At 39.0% G+C, this 19229-nt stretch overlaps 1 protein-coding gene across 2 annotated transcripts in view; it reads left to right on the top strand.

Moving 5' to 3' along the window:
• The window catches only part of LOC131439081 (dynein regulatory complex protein 1 homolog), a 248026-nt gene that overhangs the window by 192695 nt on the left and 36102 nt on the right, over positions 1 to 19229 (top strand). For both annotated transcript variants that reach the window (XM_058609668.1, XM_058609667.1), the window contains exons 7-8: positions 18678 to 18976; positions 19039 to 19145. In XM_058609668.1, the coding sequence (XP_058465651.1) occupies positions 18678 to 18976; positions 19039 to 19145 (406 nt within the window). The remainder of the gene's footprint in view (positions 1 to 18677; positions 18977 to 19038; positions 19146 to 19229) is intronic.

Genomic DNA, 19229 nt, shown 5'->3' with positions numbered 1-19229 from the left:
TAGCCGTCGAGCTAAAAAGATTGTTGAGTATCGGTATTTTGGAACGAAGCCAATCAGATTGGTCACTCAACTGTGTGCCGGTTATCAAGCCCAACAAAGTTCGACTTTGTTTGGACGCACGCAAGATAAACGAGCGAACCGTTCGAGATGCTTATCCGCTCCCTCATCCCGGTCGCATTCTCGGTCAGCTCCCCAAGGCTAAATTCCTGCCCACAATTGACCTGTCGGAAGCTTTTCTCCAAGTTCCCTTGGACAAAGAATCGCGGAACTACACGGCCTTTTGTGTACAAGGTAAAGGGTTGTTTCAGTACACCCGGATGCCGTTTGGATTGGTCAACAGTCCAGCTACGCTAGCGCGACTGATGGACAACGTCCTCGGCCACGGGGAACTCGAACCGCACGTCTTCGTCTATCTCGAAGACATTGTCGTAGTGACGGAGACGTTTGAGGAACACAAACGCCTGCTGACCGAGGTTGCGAATCGCTTGAGGAAAGCAAATCTAAGCATCAACCTCGAGAAGTCAAAGTTTGGAGTGTCGGAGATTCCCTTCCTAGGATATCTTCTGAGTACTGATGGACTTCGGGCCAACCCCGAAAAAGTTCGACCAATTGTCGAATATGATCGGCCGACCACCGTAACTAAGCTCAGAAGATTTCTTGGAATGGCGAATTACTACCGTCGCTTCATTCCAGACTTCAGCGGGGTAACGGCAGCACTAACAAACCTTCTTCAAACAAAGACAAAATGCATCCGTTGGAATGATGACGCTGAACGTGCCTTCTGCGAAATCAAAGAGCGGCTGATTTCTTCCCCCGTGTTGGGCAGTCCAGATTTCAGCAAAGAATTCATCATTCAAACGGATGCGAGCGACGTGGCAGTCGCTGGGGTGCTTACCCAAGAACAAGAGGGAGTAGAACGGGTAATCTCGTTCTACTCACACAAATTAACAACACCTCAGAAAAACTACCATGCCGCCGAAAAAGAAGCGTTGGCTGCTATTCTCGCCATTGATGCATTTCGCGGTTACATAGAGGGATACCACTTTACCCTTATAACGGATTCCTCCGCTCTGACCCACATTCTCAGTTCCAAGTGGAAAGTCGGGTCGAGATGCAGTCGATGGTCGTTGAATCTGCAGCAGTTCGATATGATTGTAAGGCATCGAAAAGGGAAAGAGAACGTCGTTCCCGATGCACTTTCACGAAGCATTGCAACTATTGACAATACATCGTGGTACGCATTAGAGATGGTCGGGTATCGGGTATTTTACCCGAACCCCGACCCGTACCCGTACCCGACGGGTTTTTGGTCGGGTACGGGTAAAAAATTTTATTTTCAATCGGGTACGGGTCGGGTACGGGTAAAAAAAATTTACTGCTTACTCGGGTACGGGTCGGGTCGGGTAAAAAAATTTACTACTCACACGGGTACGGGTCGGGTACGGGTAAATTTTTTTTTCTGATCGATTACCCGACCATTTGTAGTTCACATAAATATGTTTACACGTTGACGAGAATTTTTTATTGCAAAACAGTTGTTCCGAAAAATAAACAATTTGATTCAAGGAGTTTTGACATTCGCGCCTAGAACCAAACCTGAAAACTGGCATCTTTTTCCAGAAAAAAATTTCTTTTCTTTATTTAAAAAAAAACGATCAATCATAGTTACGTGAAAAGTTATGTGAATATTTTCCACCCTACTTTTTTATAACATATTTAATAAGACACACTGCCTTAGCTCTAAGATGATCCAGTAAAAATTATTTGATTAATATATAAAATGTAGTGAAGTACTCATATCACATTCAGATACCAGAAAACTGTTATTTTAAATATTGGTTGGAGATTTTCAAAATTTACATATAAATCATTAGGATTCTACCCATAAAAACATGAACATTTATTTTAGAAAAATTCTGCATATAAGTTCTTCTTATTCTTCACTTCTGGGTGGTGTCACCTCACTTGAAATGACACCGATTGATGGCACAGCAAGTTGAGCTATATTGCCAGTTCGATGTCAACATTTCATAAGGGCACATAAACCAATGAGAGTTTCTCTTTGTTTACTTTCGCTTTTGTGAATATCTCCTTAATTTTCACGTGTACCTACAAAGTATTCGGGAGCGGGTCATATCGCCGAAAGCCATTTCGCCGAAAGTCGTTTCGCCGAATGCCATTTCGCCGAAAGTCGTTTCACCGAATAGGTCATTTCGCCGAAAGTCGTTTCGCCGAAAGGGTCATTTCGCTGAAAGGGTAATTTCGCCGTAAGGGTCATATCTCCTGCTTGTTATGTCTCCTGTATAACTGATGTGGCGCAGCCACATAACCGAAGCCAAGATGGCTCGGCGGCACAAAGCCGCCGAGCCGACGCCAGCTGAGTCGGCCGCCGACCCGCCGTCGGAAGCGGCGGCCTCTTGCATACAAACCTGTAACCGCCTCGTTTGCCCGGTCTACTCAAAGCTAGGTTTCTTTGCTTTAGTTAGGTCCGAACGAGCGGTAGCGAGGTCGGACAGCACAGGAACCAAAACGATGTGGCGTAGCCGCATTAGTATTTTTTCATTTTCACATTTGCCTGGTAGATACACCTATGCAATTGCTTTGATGCTTACTAGTCAACCAGTTTTCTTGGGAACTACTTTCTGAGATTCACGAATCAATCTTTATTCAAGAGTACAACAATGAATCATTATTCAAGAAGTACAATGGAAGGTTAACAAAACGAGCGTTAACGCTATCATCTTTCGTTTGTCCTTAATTTAAATCAATTATAACTACAATTTCAAGACGATTTCAGGATTCGGCGAAATGACCCTTTCGGCGAAATGGCATTTGGCGAAATGGCATTCGGCGAAATAACCCTTTCGGCGAAATGACTTTCGGCGAAACGGCTTTCGGCGAAATGGCTTTCGGCGAAATGACCCTGATCCAAAGTATTCGTGTAGGATGAAAGATAATATCTTCATGTTTCAAACATTACCAAATATGTAACGAACGTTTGTATAATAACGCAGATATAGTCGAAAGAAAAAGTAAACAAAGAAAATCTGTCAATTTTTTGAAATGTTGACGTCGAGTTAGTTTACGTTTCTTTTCACTGAAAATCTCGATGCGTGACAGTCGCAAAAGTACGGGTGAAAATCTTTTCACGCGAAATGCTCAAATTTTCACCGTTTTCACTCGTTGAGGGTTCCAAGGGAGGTGGAACAGAAGTTCAATGGCTGTAAAAACCACCAGCTCCCGTTAACATCGTTGGTGTGGGTTTGTGAGGCTTACAAAACGGGCATATTTGACAGATTAATTTAATTCAAAATCATAATTCATTTTGCTTTGTAGTAAAAAAAATGTAACCAACAAAAATTTCTCACAAATGTTCAAACTACTTACACTTGAAGGACTCACAGTTCACCATTTTCAAAATTGAATTTTTCACACCGGGAATACACGTGAATTATTTGATGTTTGGTCAATTCACGTAAACGAACCGATGATACTCTATTAATTTTAGGGGATGTTCGTGATTTTTCAAGTGATTCTAATGTGAATTTTTATTTGTGTGTCAAGATAATGAGCACGCTTACTTGTGGTTCTAAAGAATTAGATAAAAAGTCGCACTGTTTCGTAAAAACCATACCTACCCAAAATTGAATACAACGGATATTACGACATTTTGGATCAATAAGCTTCTCGAAAAATTTGAGTAGATATTACTCCCTTTTGTTGACATTTGTAAATGAGTATACCAAAGTATTGGTAGTACTCATTTACAAAGAGTAGTACCAAAGACATTGGAAATCTATTCATGCTGCACAGTGTATTTATATGTTCAAATGTAAACAAGCATTTTAATGTATTTTACTTACAAACTAGAGCCTGATACGTTCTATCTAGCTCGCTATCTAAAACACTTTATTTTTTCCATCCTGAATTTTGGTAAACTTTTTACTACTCATTCGGGTCGGGTACGGGTACAGGTAATTTTTAATCGGGTACGGGTCGGGTACGGGTAAATTTTTTTATTTTTTATCGGGTTCGGGGCGGGTACGGGTAATTTTTTTTTATTATTGATCGGGTACGGGTCGGGTACGGTTAATTTTTTAAATTTTTAATCGGGTACGGGTTGGGTACGGGTAATTTTTTTTGCTGATCACTCGGGTACGGGTCGGGTTCGGGTATAAGAATTTCTATACCCGACCATCTCTAGTACGCATCAATGGCGAGTAAAGTTGCTAACACGCCCGACGATTTCGTGGACTTCAGAATCGACGATGACAAACTTTTCAAGTTCGTATCTGCACAAGACAGTCCCTGTGATGCTCGGTTTGAGTGGAAATTAATTCCTCCACCCAACGAGATACCCATCATTCTTCGCAGGTGTCACGATGAATGTTTCCATCCGGGCTACGACAAGACACTGGCCCGTATACGTCAATGATACTACTGGCCAAAGATGGCAGTAGAGATCCGACGATACGTAAAACAGTGTGTAATGTGCAAAGAAGTTAAGGCATCTTCTGTCGCTACTGTTCCTGAAATGGGAAAAATGAAAGTAGCTACGCGCCCATGGCAAATTATATCGGCAGATTTCATTGACCTCCTCCCCCGCACTCGTCGCGGTAGCCAACATATATTGGTAGTTTGCGACTACTTCTCGAAATGGGTTATGATTCATCCTGTGAGAAATGTCAGTAGTGCACCCATGTGTGCGATCTTGAAAGACCAATGGTTTCTGAGAAACTCGATTCCCGAAGTCATAATCACTGACAACGGAAGCAGTTTCGTATCGAAAGACTTTAAGGTAGCGCTTCGCCGTGGTCACGGGAGTACGCTGCCTATCCCGGGGTTTCACGCACTTTACCCAAAATTGTGAGAAAACGGGGAAGAAAACGGAAATTCCAAGAACATACGATTCTAGATAATTAATTTTTCTATCGATTCGTATATAAATTGTGCCTGACAAACATTTTTATCGAAAGATTTCGTGCGAGTTATAAAAATAAATGAGTTTTTCCTTATTCTTTCGCACGCACACAATGTCAACGCATGCATTGGGGTGTGCAAAAAGCTACATGCGGTAGACGCTAACAACATTTCTTTTGTTTTCGTTGTCCGTTATCTCTGCGTAAACGTTGAATATAGATGAGTAGAAAATGTAACTAAGTGTTACTACTTTGTAAAATAATTTCTATTCATGTTTCAGTAGAACCAGAAATCAGTAATGATTTTCATCGCTACTACCTTTGACGCTTTGTTGAAAACGTAGCACATCCCTACATATGCGAGTTGTTTATAGCGAGAAAAGGAAAAAAGAAAACCAAATTTTAACAAAACTCGCACGAAATCTCGCGAAAGAAAAGCTTTCTAACTGATATATTTCGCCAAATGCATAGTAAAATCATTTACCTACAATCGTATGTTTTTGATTTTTCGTGAATCGGGTTAGTATTTTAGAAATTTGCAATTTAGGGTGAAATTTCGGCGACAAAGCAAGAGGAAGCAGTGAGTTATCTTGCTTCGACCTGACCACGGCGAAGCGCTACCTTAAGGAACTTGGATCAATTCAAGATCACACACTGGTTAAACTCACGATATCACTCACAGGCGAATCCCGTCGAGAGAGTCAACAGAACTATCAATGCGGCTATCCGGACATACGCGAGGGAGGACCAACGCGTTTGGAACACCCGTGTCTCAGAGATTAAGATGGTGCTGAATACCAGTGTTCACTCATCGACAGGTTTCACACCTTATTTTATCACACAAGGGCATGAATTCACAGAAGTCGACACCGATCATATTCTGGTCCGCAACGATGAAACCTTAACTGGCGAAGAATTGGAAGAACGAAGAGAAAAAATGTTCAAACGTATCTACGAGCTGGTTCGCAAGAACTTAATTAAAGCTCACGAATCGTCACAACACCCTTATAATTGGCGTCACCGACAATTTTCTAACTCGTTTGTGGACGGTCAATTGGTGTATCGTAGAAATATGAAACAGTCTAGCTCGGCGGAACACTATAACGCAAAATACGGGCCATTGTATATACCATGCCGCATTAAATCCAAGATCGGTTCCTCTTCGTACGAATTGGAGGACTTGAGCGGTAAAAATATCGGTATATGGCCCGCTATTCACTTGAAACCCAGTTAATTACATGGGATTTCTTTTGAAAAAAAAAAATAAAACACAAAAACTTTACCACCATATCGGTTCTATTATTGCTTTTCACAATAAAATACGGTTAAAATTCTACATCCTTCCATTTCCAGACAAACTGGCAACATAGCTCCGAACCCCTAAAATAATAACAAAACGATAAAATTAAACAAAATAAAGGGTGATTTTTTAAGAGCTTGAGAACTTTTTTAAACAATAAAACGCATAAAATTTGCAAAATCTCATCGGTTCTTTATTTTAAACGTTAGATTGGTACATGACATTTACTTTTTGAAGATAATTTCATTTAAATGTTGACCGCGGCTGCGTCTTAGGTGGTCCATTCGGAAAGTCCAATTTTGGGCAACTTTTTCGAGCATTTCGGCCGGAATAGCCCGAATTTCTTCGGAAATGTTGTCTTCCAAAGCTGGAATAGTTACTGGCTTATTTCTGTAGACTTTAGACTTGACGTAGCCCCACAAAAAATAGTCTAAAGGCGTCAAATCGCATGATCTTGGTGGCCAACTTACCGGTCCATTTCTTGAGATGAATTGTTCTCCGAAGTTTTCCCTCAAAATGGCCATAGAATCGCGAGCTGTGTGGCATGTAGCGCCATCTTGTTGAAACCACATGTCAACCAAGTTCAGTTCTTCCATTTTTGGCAACAAAAAGTTTGTTAGCATCGAACGATAGCGATCGCCATTCACTGTAACGTTGCGTCCAACAGCATCTTTGAAAAAATACGGTCCAATGATTCCACCAGCGTACAAACCACACCAAACAGTGCATTTTTCGGGATGCATGGGCAGTTCTTGAACGGCTTCTGGTTGCTCTTCACTCCAAATGCGGCAATTTTGCTTATTTACGTAGCCATTCAACCAGAAATGAGCCTCATCGCTGAACAAAATTTGTCGATAAAAAAGCGGATTTTCCGAATGGACCACCTAAGACGCAGCAGCGGTCAACATTTAAATGAAATTATCTTCAAAAAGTAAATGTCATGTACCAATCTAACGTTTAAAATAAAGAACCGATGAGATTTTGCAAATTTTATGCGTTTTATTGTTTAAAAAAGTTCTCAAGCTCTTAAAAAATCACCCTTTACATACCAACATTATCCAAGTCGTGTCAGCAATCCACATATTATCAGAACTAGTCAGCAACGTTCGAGCGAGACTGACGAATCGGGAATCAACAAATGTACGTCAAGGTAGAATCCAGGGGGGCGGGATCGAGTTTGCCCGTCATGTACACTCTCAACGCAAATGGCTTCATTCTGCGTAGCTTCACAAGATTTTCTCTCACCGGTTGAGAGAGTAATAGAAGCACGTAATGAGTAAAGCATTTCGTCAAAATTATCAATCTTTTCGACTCTTCGCGCAAGAGTTCTAAAGATAAATAGTAGGATTAGGGCTCCCGTAATATAAGTTTTAATTAGTATGAAGTCTGAAAGTGAGTGCGATTGAGTAAAATTAATAAATGTTAAAATGTAGTGTGACTGAGAATGAATGAAATTGATTGAATGAGACGTACGAATGAGTTAGGTTAAAATATTCTGTCCAAGTGTCGTTCTTGTGACAGTGATATTGTTTTGTCCAAGCGTCGTACAGTAGTGTTGTTTTGTCCGAGCGTCGTTCTCGTGACAGTGAAAAAGGGGAGAAAATGTGAAATCTAGTCTGTTTTTCTTCCGGATAGTTTCTGTTATTTGTTGTATTTCCGATCAATATTTCTGCTCTACCAATGCAAAGACCGTCTCAAATTCTGACGCATATTAAACAGTTTCGACAGCTACACTTTCGCAGTTGTTTTGGGAATGATGGATGGAACATATTGCACCTGATTTTGACAAATATTTCGGCAAGAGCACGAGACTGAAAATGGACAGACTCACTGCTTTAGAATCATACAATTCCGGGAGAGAGAGCTCCTCTGGCCTTTGGAAAAATCATCCCTCGGAATTGAAACTGGTACTAAGGAAGAAGTAGTCGCATTAGAAGTCGGCTTTTGTTCGAAAAAAAAACCTATGGTTTTTTTTTAAACCGAGTCGGGGAAAATTGTGACCTGTTATTCGTTGGTCACAATGTTGTTCCTTTGGTCACTGAGTCCAGCTTGTATATTTTTTTCAAATATTGTATATTTTTGTTTATTTCATTGTCAGTAAATGTCTGAGTAGAATTTAAACGTCAATTGCGTTCATACTCCGTGTTTACATGTTTGAGTCACGTTTAAGTTCTGCTCAATAGCATAGGTTGGTGTCAAAAGTAGGGTTTTGTTCAATTATTTATTCTATTTATTTATTTAATTATTTATTTGTCAACATATTTATTTATTTATTTTGTTCAAAATTTATTTATTGACATTTATTTACTACATATTTATTATTAAATTATATATTATTTATTCAGAAATATTCATTTATTTATATTCATCAATTTATATATATCTTTGTTATTGTTCAATACCATTCATACATCAAATCATATTACATATTTATATAATAAAAGGAAACAAGTGTAGTAGGTACAAACATTAATCAAGACACCAACCAGAAAACGATAATACATTGTAACCGTCATCTGTCTACACACTGTCATCGTCGTCATCATCGTCATCATCGCAGCATAAAATGCGGGGTGGCATGCTTTGAAGGCGGCGGTGGGATTGGGATGGAAAATGGACAGCAAGCCGATAAAACCGCGGGAAAACCCTTAAGCGGGAGCTAGTATTTTGTTGACCCGGTAGAGTGAAGGTTGCAACAGCGTGTCACCCACCAAAAGTGACAATCCGTTTCGTTCCGTTATTGGAATTCTGGTATAAGTGGATCCAAAGGGATCAGTATTTAGTACCGAGGTACACGAACGTTTGATTCGGGACAAGTGCACTAGACCGGTTAAGTTCGTTTGCTGTTAGCCCGACGTGTGTGCCTTTTCGGTGAAACGAAGAATATAGTACGTGCCGTACCACTCTCCGGGTATTACCCTCGGACGAAGGCCTCCGCTACAGACAGGCCGAGTTGCAGCTTAATCTGAAGACGAGTTGCTGTCCCGCCGCCCCGAAGCCACTGCCGTCCCGCCCCTCGTCGTCCGCTGAAATCATCAAGTCGACCAACGTTCATCACGGCCGCAACGGAGTGTCGAGGAGAAGTTACCAGACAATAAACTTGCGCAAGTAGTAAAAGTTAAATATTCTATTTTTTGCAAAATATATTGCCTAAGTTTAAAATTGTGCGGTCTTTTGATATACAAGCTGTGTCGTCCATTTTGTTTAGTTTTTTTTTGTATGTAACTTGTTTCCGCCGCACACGATTCGCTCAGTGACCACAGGTGGGAAGAAAAGTCCGCCCTAAAAATAGTGAAGTGAAGATTCTCCAGGAGACCCAAAAGTTAAACGACCCTGAACTGGCGGTCCGGTGCTGAAAAGCAGCCACCAGTAGTGTGATACAAAACGATACGTAACAATTATTCCTATTACCGGTTACACAGGAAACATATAATAATCGGGAAAATTCCTTGCTCAAGTGATTTGTTGAATATCATGCAGAGATGCAGAGCTAAAACAGTTGCACAATGAATTTAGACTGCTGTGGGTATGTCATCTGGCTCGGCCGAGAATAATCGTTTCAATTTCTTTGCCGCTGCAACCACCATATCGGGAGTAATATCAAAAGTGTCTATGCGTACTAAGTTCTCGAGAACTTTGCAAATAAGTTGCAAGGTTCCAATATTGGTTTGAATACAACATTACCATAACAAACAGATGAAGGAACTGATGAAGGAACTGATGAAGAAACTGATGTAGATTTGCGTTTGGAAATCACATTCCAGAAATTTTTGAGATTTTGGCGAAGATCGGTTTGAAACCGCATAACTTGGATTTTGTATAAGGCAAATTTGAACTAAACTGTTGAACTAGCGCATCGCAGAAAACCGTTGCTGTTTCATTTAAATTATCTGATCGATAACTTGCAAACATATATGTTCTACAGTAGAATTTAAATGTTCTTAAATGAACGCAAATGTTCTGCAGTAGAATTTGATTTACGATAAATTTTGTCGTGAATACGACTTACTTTACTATGGGGTGCCTTTTCAAAATTTACCCTCTGAGAGAGTGATAAGTTTTTGATCGTGAATATCTATTGTTGTATCTAATGAATCAACATAATTCTTGCGACATGCCATCGGAAATATGATCACAATTTTATGATAAAATTTTCAGTTTTGTGACATAGTCTCAAATAATTCAAAATTAAACTTTTCTGAAATGTTTGGTATAAACGAATATCAAAGAGGATAATTCATAAGGCGCGTTTGCCTTTCTCGTATTTTTAAAGCTCATAGCTCAGTGATCTGTGAAAGGATTTATATAATCTAACTACCAATAGATTCGAAATTTTTCAATTTAAACGTGTATAGCAAAAGCATTGAAGTATTTCAATAGTACACTATTGAAAAACCTGTCTCATTTGCTCCATGTCAACACCAGCCAATCAGAACGCGTTCTAAGGAAGAGAACAAAATATCTGCTGCTGTACAACAAATCGTCCGGGAAAAATGTTCCGAAAAGTGGTGAATATCGCAGTGAGTTCCTCAATTTGGCCCTTGTGAATGCTAGAAACGAATCCCTATAGCATATTGATAGTTTCTTTCAATAAATTATACAAATCCGAAATGAAATAATCCACAATAAAATTCTGTATGCGGCTATTTTTACAGCCGTTAGGACCGCCCATTAGTGAAAAAGCTACAAACGAAATCACATAAAAGGAAATCTCTTAACAAAAATTCAATCAGTTTGGATTCAATCGCCACTGCGAGCAAATTTGTTTTGTGTCGTCTGCACGCTTTCGACAAGAGCGATTACGTCACAGCTGTGCATTGGGAAAAAAACAACGGTGGAGAGCATTGCACAATATCAGTCGTTCTAATGGCTCTAAAAGTTTTCTAAAGAACTATTAGGATTTGTTGTTTGCAAATCGTAGGGAAATATCCTCAGTTTACGGCAAATCAAGAACAGTTTGTTTAGATTTGTGCACTTTTCGCTGTGTGAAATTCACAGCAATCGAGATCAAGTGAAGCTTTCTTTGTTTTTGCGAAAAATGTGAAAAAGGGGAATGCGTGCATAATTCATACAATTGATATTCGGAAGTGTTAAGGAACGTGTCAGTTGTTTTCGTATTCACGACATCCAGTTATGTCTCTGACATTACCCACCCGCCTTTTTCTACTAGATGAATAGGCTCCGAGTGCCGTTAATTGTTCACACTGCCAACTGGCACCGAAACAATTAAAAGTGGATGATGTCGGTCGACGGGTAACAGAGTAGCACCATTACGGTCATTCGCTAATGGACGCTTAGATTGACTAATCGCCCGAGATGATTTCTTTGTTGATTCGCTTGATAAAGATTCAAAAAATCTATTCCATCGAACAGCGCCGTAGTTCCCAAATAGCTCCTGGGAGTTGATACGGTCGTCGAGTCCAGTCTATGCTAAAATGATGATGTCTGAATTACAGTCAGCCTCGTTGATTTTATTTTTTAAGCCTCGAACATTTTGGTAATACATCCAGATTTGTTCTTCGTCTCGTTCCTCATGCTGCAACGTTGGGTCATTTAGTGTAGTGAAAGAAGAATTAATTGAAAAATACTCACCCGAAGGTTTCCACCGTCCACAGTACTGCGCATGGAAATAGATTCATTCAGGAACTTTTCGAACACGACGATCTGAGTTCTTTGGCAGATGCACGAAATCCAGGGAAGAATATTCCGACGAGTCAAGATAATGGGTCCAGTGCTTTAGCTTTTAAGTCAGGCTTGGAATTTTATAAGATATAAACGAAAAGCTATTAACATCCTATCCCTTTTGCACAAACCGTACCAGATCCATTGGTTCTGTTACACCCCTGTTACGTCATCGTACATGATCAGAGAGGTAAAGCCAAAATCTATCGGCGTCTTTGGAACATTACGTACGGACAGATTGCTAAATGGAGCTGATTGGTACCACAATCCGCTGGAGCTTGAGTAGCACTTTTTTCTGCCCGGTGACGTTTTGCATCCCTATGTGCTATTGAGTTTAGCGCTGGCCATCAAAGTTAAACACACGACATGTCGTCAATTTTTGCCTTTCTCATATAGAAAGGTTATGCAATCACTGTGAAAATCGACTTTTGAACGGAGGGCCGAGTGTCATATACCATTCGACTCAGTTCGTCGAGCCAAAATTCTGTGTGTATGTATGTGTGTGTATGCGTGTGAATACGTGTGGCGTACTCGACGAACTGAGTCGAATGGTGTATGCCACTCAGCCCTCCGGTCCTTGGTTCAAAAGTCGGTTTTCACCGTGATTGCACAACCTTTCTATATGAGAAAGGTGAAAATGGGTACTGTACTGTGCACCAAACAGAAATCTACGCGATTCTGTGTGGGATACAATCGGCACTTCAATAGATGTGGTAAAAGGATATATTTTTGTTCCGACAGTAGGACGGCTCTTAAGGCACTCTTTTCGAATTATTCACGGTCGTATCTAGTGATCGCAAGTCGATCTCAAACCTAAGACCTAAGCATGTAAAATGCCGTTTACTTCTTATGGATCTATGGTGTTGTCGTCGTTCGCTTTGTCCGGTTCCCGCTTATCGGCCTTCATCTTCGTCCGAATATCGCTGCCTCTTATTTGATGGTATGCTGCTGCTGCTGTTGGTTCCTTTTATTTTTGAGATTCGTCGCCTTCAAAGTTTGTGTCAAGAAACAACAAGATTTTTTTTACATTATATATTTTATTTGTTATCCATTTTTTGTCAACATTTATATACAGTGGCTACAATATTTTAGTGAGACATTCATAACTTCACATCTACTATTTAGTCTAAATTTAGTTGTATTTCTTGTTGTTTTAGTCCTACATTGTTAGCGACTTTTACTTCATGTTTGGATTTATATCCTTGAAATTGTATATTTTCATCTACTTAACCTAAACTAACCTAACCTAACTCTAGCTGTAAAGCGCTCTAATAATGGCATGTTCAGAAGTTGAACATTTAGTTTTGAACTTATTGTGTGTGTTTTCAAATTTCTACTCGATTGTTTCTTGTTCAGCAATCTTATGTACATGGGAAGTACTAGTTCATGGAGGTAGATTCAGAATCATTTTTAAAAATTTGTTTCGAACGATTTGGAGCTTGTTTTTGTGACATTTTGCGCAATTTTTTCAAACTGGGATTGCATACTCAATGACTGGATAAACTATTTGCCTATAAACAAATAGTTTGTTTTGAGGTTACAACTTAGATTGACTGTTAATCAATGGGTAGAGAGATCTCAATAAAATGTTGCATTTTAACACTATTTTGCACATGTGCACATATTTGGAGCAGACAATTGAATGGAAAGTTACATTACAAAACTAAGCGGTTTGTAAATATACAGTCTTGTTCAATGAAAAACTAAATGAATCTTAATGTAATTTTACATCAAACATGGTTTTTAATCAGATTTTCGTTTCAACTGATGTTTATTTCATAGTACTTTCAGTTTACATGTCATGTTAGTTTCATCTTTTCTTTCTGTGTAAAGAGAAACTTGCTATCCATTCTGCCTCATTTATTTTAATTTAATTGTGTTATTCTCAGGTGGAAAAAGACGGGGAGATTTAGAGTGTGGAGATATAACAGCTTGAGTTTTAGTTCCGTGAAGGATATTTTCCAACTGCTGAAATAATCAACCAATAAATCCATTCCTCTTTGCATTTTGTTTACTAATGAACGAATTATGCGGTCTTTGTAGATGACGGAGGTGTCATGGGCAAACAGTGAGAGTGCCCGGAAGAGCCGGAATATTTTACCTTGAGGAACACCGGCGGGAAATTAAATTTATCTGATGATATGTTGTTAACAAATTTTTAGAAACTTCTGCTTGACAGATAGTTTCTAATTATTTTTATCAGGTAGATTGGAAAGTTGAGATGATGCATTTTATGAATTAGGCCATCGTGCCAGACATTGTCAAACGCTTTTTCAACGTCTAACAACATCATGCCAGATGTTTTTGAAACAGCTTTATTCCTCGAGAGGGTGTTATTGACTCTGACCAACTGATGAATAGTAGAACGACCTCTTCTAAACCCAAATTGTTCTTCAAGAAAAATTTTATTGGTGTCTGCAATCTCTAACAGGGACAGGATTGTTTTTCGAACATTTTGGACAGTGCAGATAGAAGACTGATCGGATGATAGCTCTTCGGACAGATGGGATCCTTTCCAGGCTTTTCTTATTGGGATTACTTTGGCCACTTACCAACTAGAAGGAAAGTAGCTAAGCACCAAACATTATTTAAAAATAGATGCTAGATGTTGGAAAAATCTAAAGCTTAGGTGTTTGAGTTCTATGTTTAAAATAGAGTCAGCACCCGGAGCTTTCATATTTTTTTAAATTTTGATGAATTTTTTAAATTTTTCTTCTATGATTCTGTGATTAGCAGCAAATATAAAAGGCATTCTATCAACAGTTTCGGACTGAACATGTCTTGGCCGAGAAGGTGGGAACTAACAACAGTCATCCAGACGTAGAGGTGGTATCGATTCCGGCTTGTTTTTAAGAAGTTTAGACAATTTCCAAAAATAGATAGATTATTAGCTGAAGTTTTCTTTTCCTGAGTCCTGATCTCTGGTATTGCTTTCGATAAATATTTCTTAACCTAATCAATGTTTTAGTGGGAGAATCAATTGTGATAGATTTACGGAATATTGGTATTTCTCTTATGTTTAGTTCACGTGCTCTGGCGATGGGACGTCCAACTTCATTTAGTTGTCTGTCGATGTCCTTTGCTGATTGCGGATGTCGATCGTAGTTAATGTTGTTGTCCACACTGCTGCTAAATGCTAACCAGTCGACATGATGATAATCACGTCGAGTACGTTGCTAGGTTTCAACACCGGACCCAACTTCCACCACAAAAGGATAGTGGTCGGAACTGAGATTTTCAATGATGACAAGATGAGAGATGTTCTCAGCAAGATTGGTGATAAACTGGTCGATGATGGAGCAGGTCTCTAATCTGGCAACATAGGTTGAACTGTCCGAACTCGGGATAGTGTAGTAACCGTTTTGAAGGTCGTCGTTCAACACTGCTCCATTTCGATTATTTATGGAATTTTCCTATGCTTGATGTCTGGCATTGATATCACCGCAATGATGAATATATTTCATCCTCTTGTCGGCTTCTGCAGACCATTTCTTAGTTGTGATTGAGTTCCTTGGTTCGGTAAGCACTGTCTAGGGCAGCATGCTGCGATAAACTTAATCTTTCCGATCATGGTATCCGATTCAACTCCTAGCGATTCGATGAATTTTGTACCGAGGCTACGAAGTACAGCAAACTTCACATCGCTTTTGACTGCAATCGCAACACCACCGCCCGTGGGTTCGATCCAGGCGAATGATGACGTAGTTCGGTATTGAAAAGGACATCTTAGGTAAGAAAGTTGTTTCCGTGATAATACACATATCGTGCTGTGTTCTTACGAAATCCGATAGTTTAACTTGCTTCTGACGCACTGAGCAGGCATGCTAATTCATCACTTTTAATGTTTCACACACCGTACTGGATAATAAACGAACCGAGCACTTGAATCTGCTCAAATTTCGTATTGCAACCACGGAGCGCAGAGCTCATGTCGACGAAAATTTTCATCAACTCCACAGACGTAAATAGCGGAGTACAGTTTACAGTAGGGCCATCATCAGTAGTTTTAAACCAGGTGGCGGGTGCATTGGATCCGGCAGATTATTCAGCTTGGGAAATTCACTGTGTCCAATAGCAGTAATGGCAGTACAGGTGGTACAGGTGAAACTTTTTTCTTCGATGAATCAGCAAGAAATTGTCCGCTTCTCATATTTATAACTGTTTAAGTGCATGCATTCGAGGTGAAGCACTATCATTGGTTGAGTTTAACAGCCGTGTGATATATGTATGCTCTGTGTACATTATATCGACGATGGGGATAAGCGATATCTCATACTAATAAAGAACTATTTTCCGAATTATAAGAGGGACGTATCAAAAGACATAGAATTAAAACCGCACTCAAGACTGGATGTTAACTCTTTTATTATATTTACAATTAGTATTGGTGATTTGCCAATAATTTGACAGAAGCTGCACGATTATTATCTTTATTGTATACAACATTTTCAATCCGGTAGAAGATACTACAAGAACTCGTGTCTCTCATTGCATGAACCGTGAGAGCATTTTTCTACAGTTCTTCGCTAAACTGCATACTCTGAGTATTTCACGACCCTTAAAAATGTACAGTCTGATAACGATCGATGCTGTGTGGAATCAATTCGATTTTCTGCGATAATTGTCAACTTGTGATTCTCTCTTGGTAAATTCTACCGGATTGAAAATGTTGTATACTTCTACCGGATTGAAAATGTTGTATACAATATATAAAAATATCAAGCAGCTTCTGTCAAATTATCGGCAATCACCAACTCTGGTTATGGGGAACATTTTCGATTCGGTAGATGTAATTTCATATGTAACGTAACCGATAAATTCGAGTGTTTTAAATGCGTCAATAATTCTCGGAGATGCCTGAATCGATTTCGAAAGACTTATGTCGTTTTTTTATTGATTCTACTAACTCGGTGCCAGTGTTTTGCCCTAAAAGTCGATCAATGAAACGGTTTTGTGGAGTTTTTTTTTGCACGCTTGTTGCTCGGAAAAGAAAACGGGTGCAAAATAATTGCTCGCGAAACACCCTGAAAACGCATATTTTTCGTGCGGTGCAAATCACCCTCTTAGAAAAAATGTGCAACGGTGGCCCTTCGTTGGTCCAATACGTTGGATCATTGGTCCAATGAACTTCCAATCGATCGCTCAACGGGAGGCCTTCGTTTGCCGATTTTAAATCAGACCATTGAACCGAATGCCATTTTTCGGTTAAACAATCCCGGCAGACAGAGGTCCATTGTTGAGCCATTTTTAATATGAGAAGTTGGAGCCCCTACTTTTACTGGAGAATTTCTGAAGTTTTTTCCACATTTTTTTTAAATCAACACTACATATCTGTAAAATACTTCACGTATAAAACATAACAATATAACAAAAAAATTCTTTCTATATGAGGGTAACACCTATTTTGACACTATTTGACACCTGTTTTGATTGCTCGACTGCACGAATCGAGCAAAACACTTCACGAGTGTTTTCAATGAAAAACGATTTTGAGGACGGGTATACAATGATGGGTAAGTCGACTTTGGAAATCCAGCTTGACGAACTGAGGAAATGTTTGTGTGTATGCATGTGTGTCTGTATCACCCTTATTCTGAATAACGACGTATCGTTTTTTCGATCGTATTTCATTCGTATTCCTAATAACGCTAGCAAAATCAAAGGTAGCTAGGATTCGACCGAACCATATTCGATCGAAAAACCAATACGTCGTTATTCAGAATAAGGGCGTATATGTGTGCGAAAAAAGTGGGGCGTAGATCTCAGAGATGGCTGGAAAGATTTTGATCAAATCAGTTGCAAATGAAAGGTCCTCTTGGAAGTATGCATGTGAATGTTTTTGTTTTGAGAGCTGATGATTACTTCCTGAATAATACAAACATTTATGTCGAAATTTTCAGTTTTTTTGGCAAAACTGTCACATTTCACCTTGAAAACAAAACATGGTTTTTTCATGGAGATATCGATATTTTTGTGCCGACGACATTTCCGCCATATCTCAATAGTACGGATTACGAATGAAGCATAACGAAATGACGCTTGGAATCAAAATTAGTCACAATTTGCAATATAATCATTTCTCAGTGATTGACGGATTGAATACAGTACATTTCAGCACAGTATTTTGTCACGAATATTTTTTGGCATTGGTGCTAAATGTGGTTTTGTTCAAATTCAAAGTGATAACCAATACATTTTTATAGCTGAATCGATTGTAATTATCTTCAACTACAACCACCGAAAAAACGACGAAATTTTCGTATCACTCAAATATGTTCGAGAAAATATGTATACTTATTGAAATTGTCCTGTTTATTTTAATAAATATTCTGTCCTATTTATTTCAATAAAGCAATCAATTACCATTCTTTCTAGTCAAAATTTTTGAGAGACAAACAAATATTGATGCAGACGAATTTTAAATCAGTAAAAAAAGTATCATCGCATTGCCAAGTTGTTAGACCACGTTTTTTAAACAGATCTCAATCAAATTTCTATATTGACAGTGAAAAAACCTGTTCTTGATTGCATTGATCCTGTAATTGAAATGGGTCATATTCGAGAAAATTTAGCCAATAAAATACGCAAAAGAAAAATATCTTTTAGCTTAATTAAATGCGAGTGCGTGTATGGTTTTGCATGGATTCGAATCTATTTGGTCCCCGTGGTTTATGAACGGTCCTTGAGATGAATATTGGTACGGTCACATTAGTTATTAGTACGGTCACATAAGAGTTTATTCACATTCACAGAAAATTCATATTTTGCTTCAACAGGCGTCCTTAACGAACGGGATCAGTTCTTGGATATTCTACATGGTTTTATGGAGCAAGCTGGGTTTCTCGTGGATAAAACTGTAGTGAAGCTCATGGATACTTATGCACGGGAAGATCAAAGCTTAGTTTGTTTGGACAACATTTTCAATGCTTTAGGTATTTCAAACTGGGATGACGTCAAAATATTGAGAGAAAAGTTCAGTTGTATTGAAAATACACGTTTTGACTCAAATAGCGTGTCTACCATAAAGTCCGATGAAACGAATAGCGATATGATTGATCGGAAGTTTAAGGTTGAAGTAATGTTGTGAAAAGTATTTGAAACTAGAATACGTAATAATATTACATTTGACATTTTCAGACTGATTATAAGTTTATTGATCAAGATGTTAACTCTAAATTGGATGCTTCAGAAAATCTACGCTCACTCAAACAGTTTTCGGAACAGTTAATGGCAGTAGACACCATGTAAGTATAAATTTATTGTGAATACAAATTAGTTCGGTCCATGGCTCTGACTGTAATGAATATTGGACAGTAACAAATGATGGT

This window comes from Malaya genurostris, chromosome 3, assembly GCF_030247185.1.
Source record: "Malaya genurostris strain Urasoe2022 chromosome 3, Malgen_1.1, whole genome shotgun sequence".
Lineage (NCBI taxonomy): Eukaryota > Metazoa > Arthropoda > Insecta > Diptera > Culicidae > Malaya > Malaya genurostris.
This window is presented reverse-complemented; position numbering and strand designations above follow the sequence as displayed.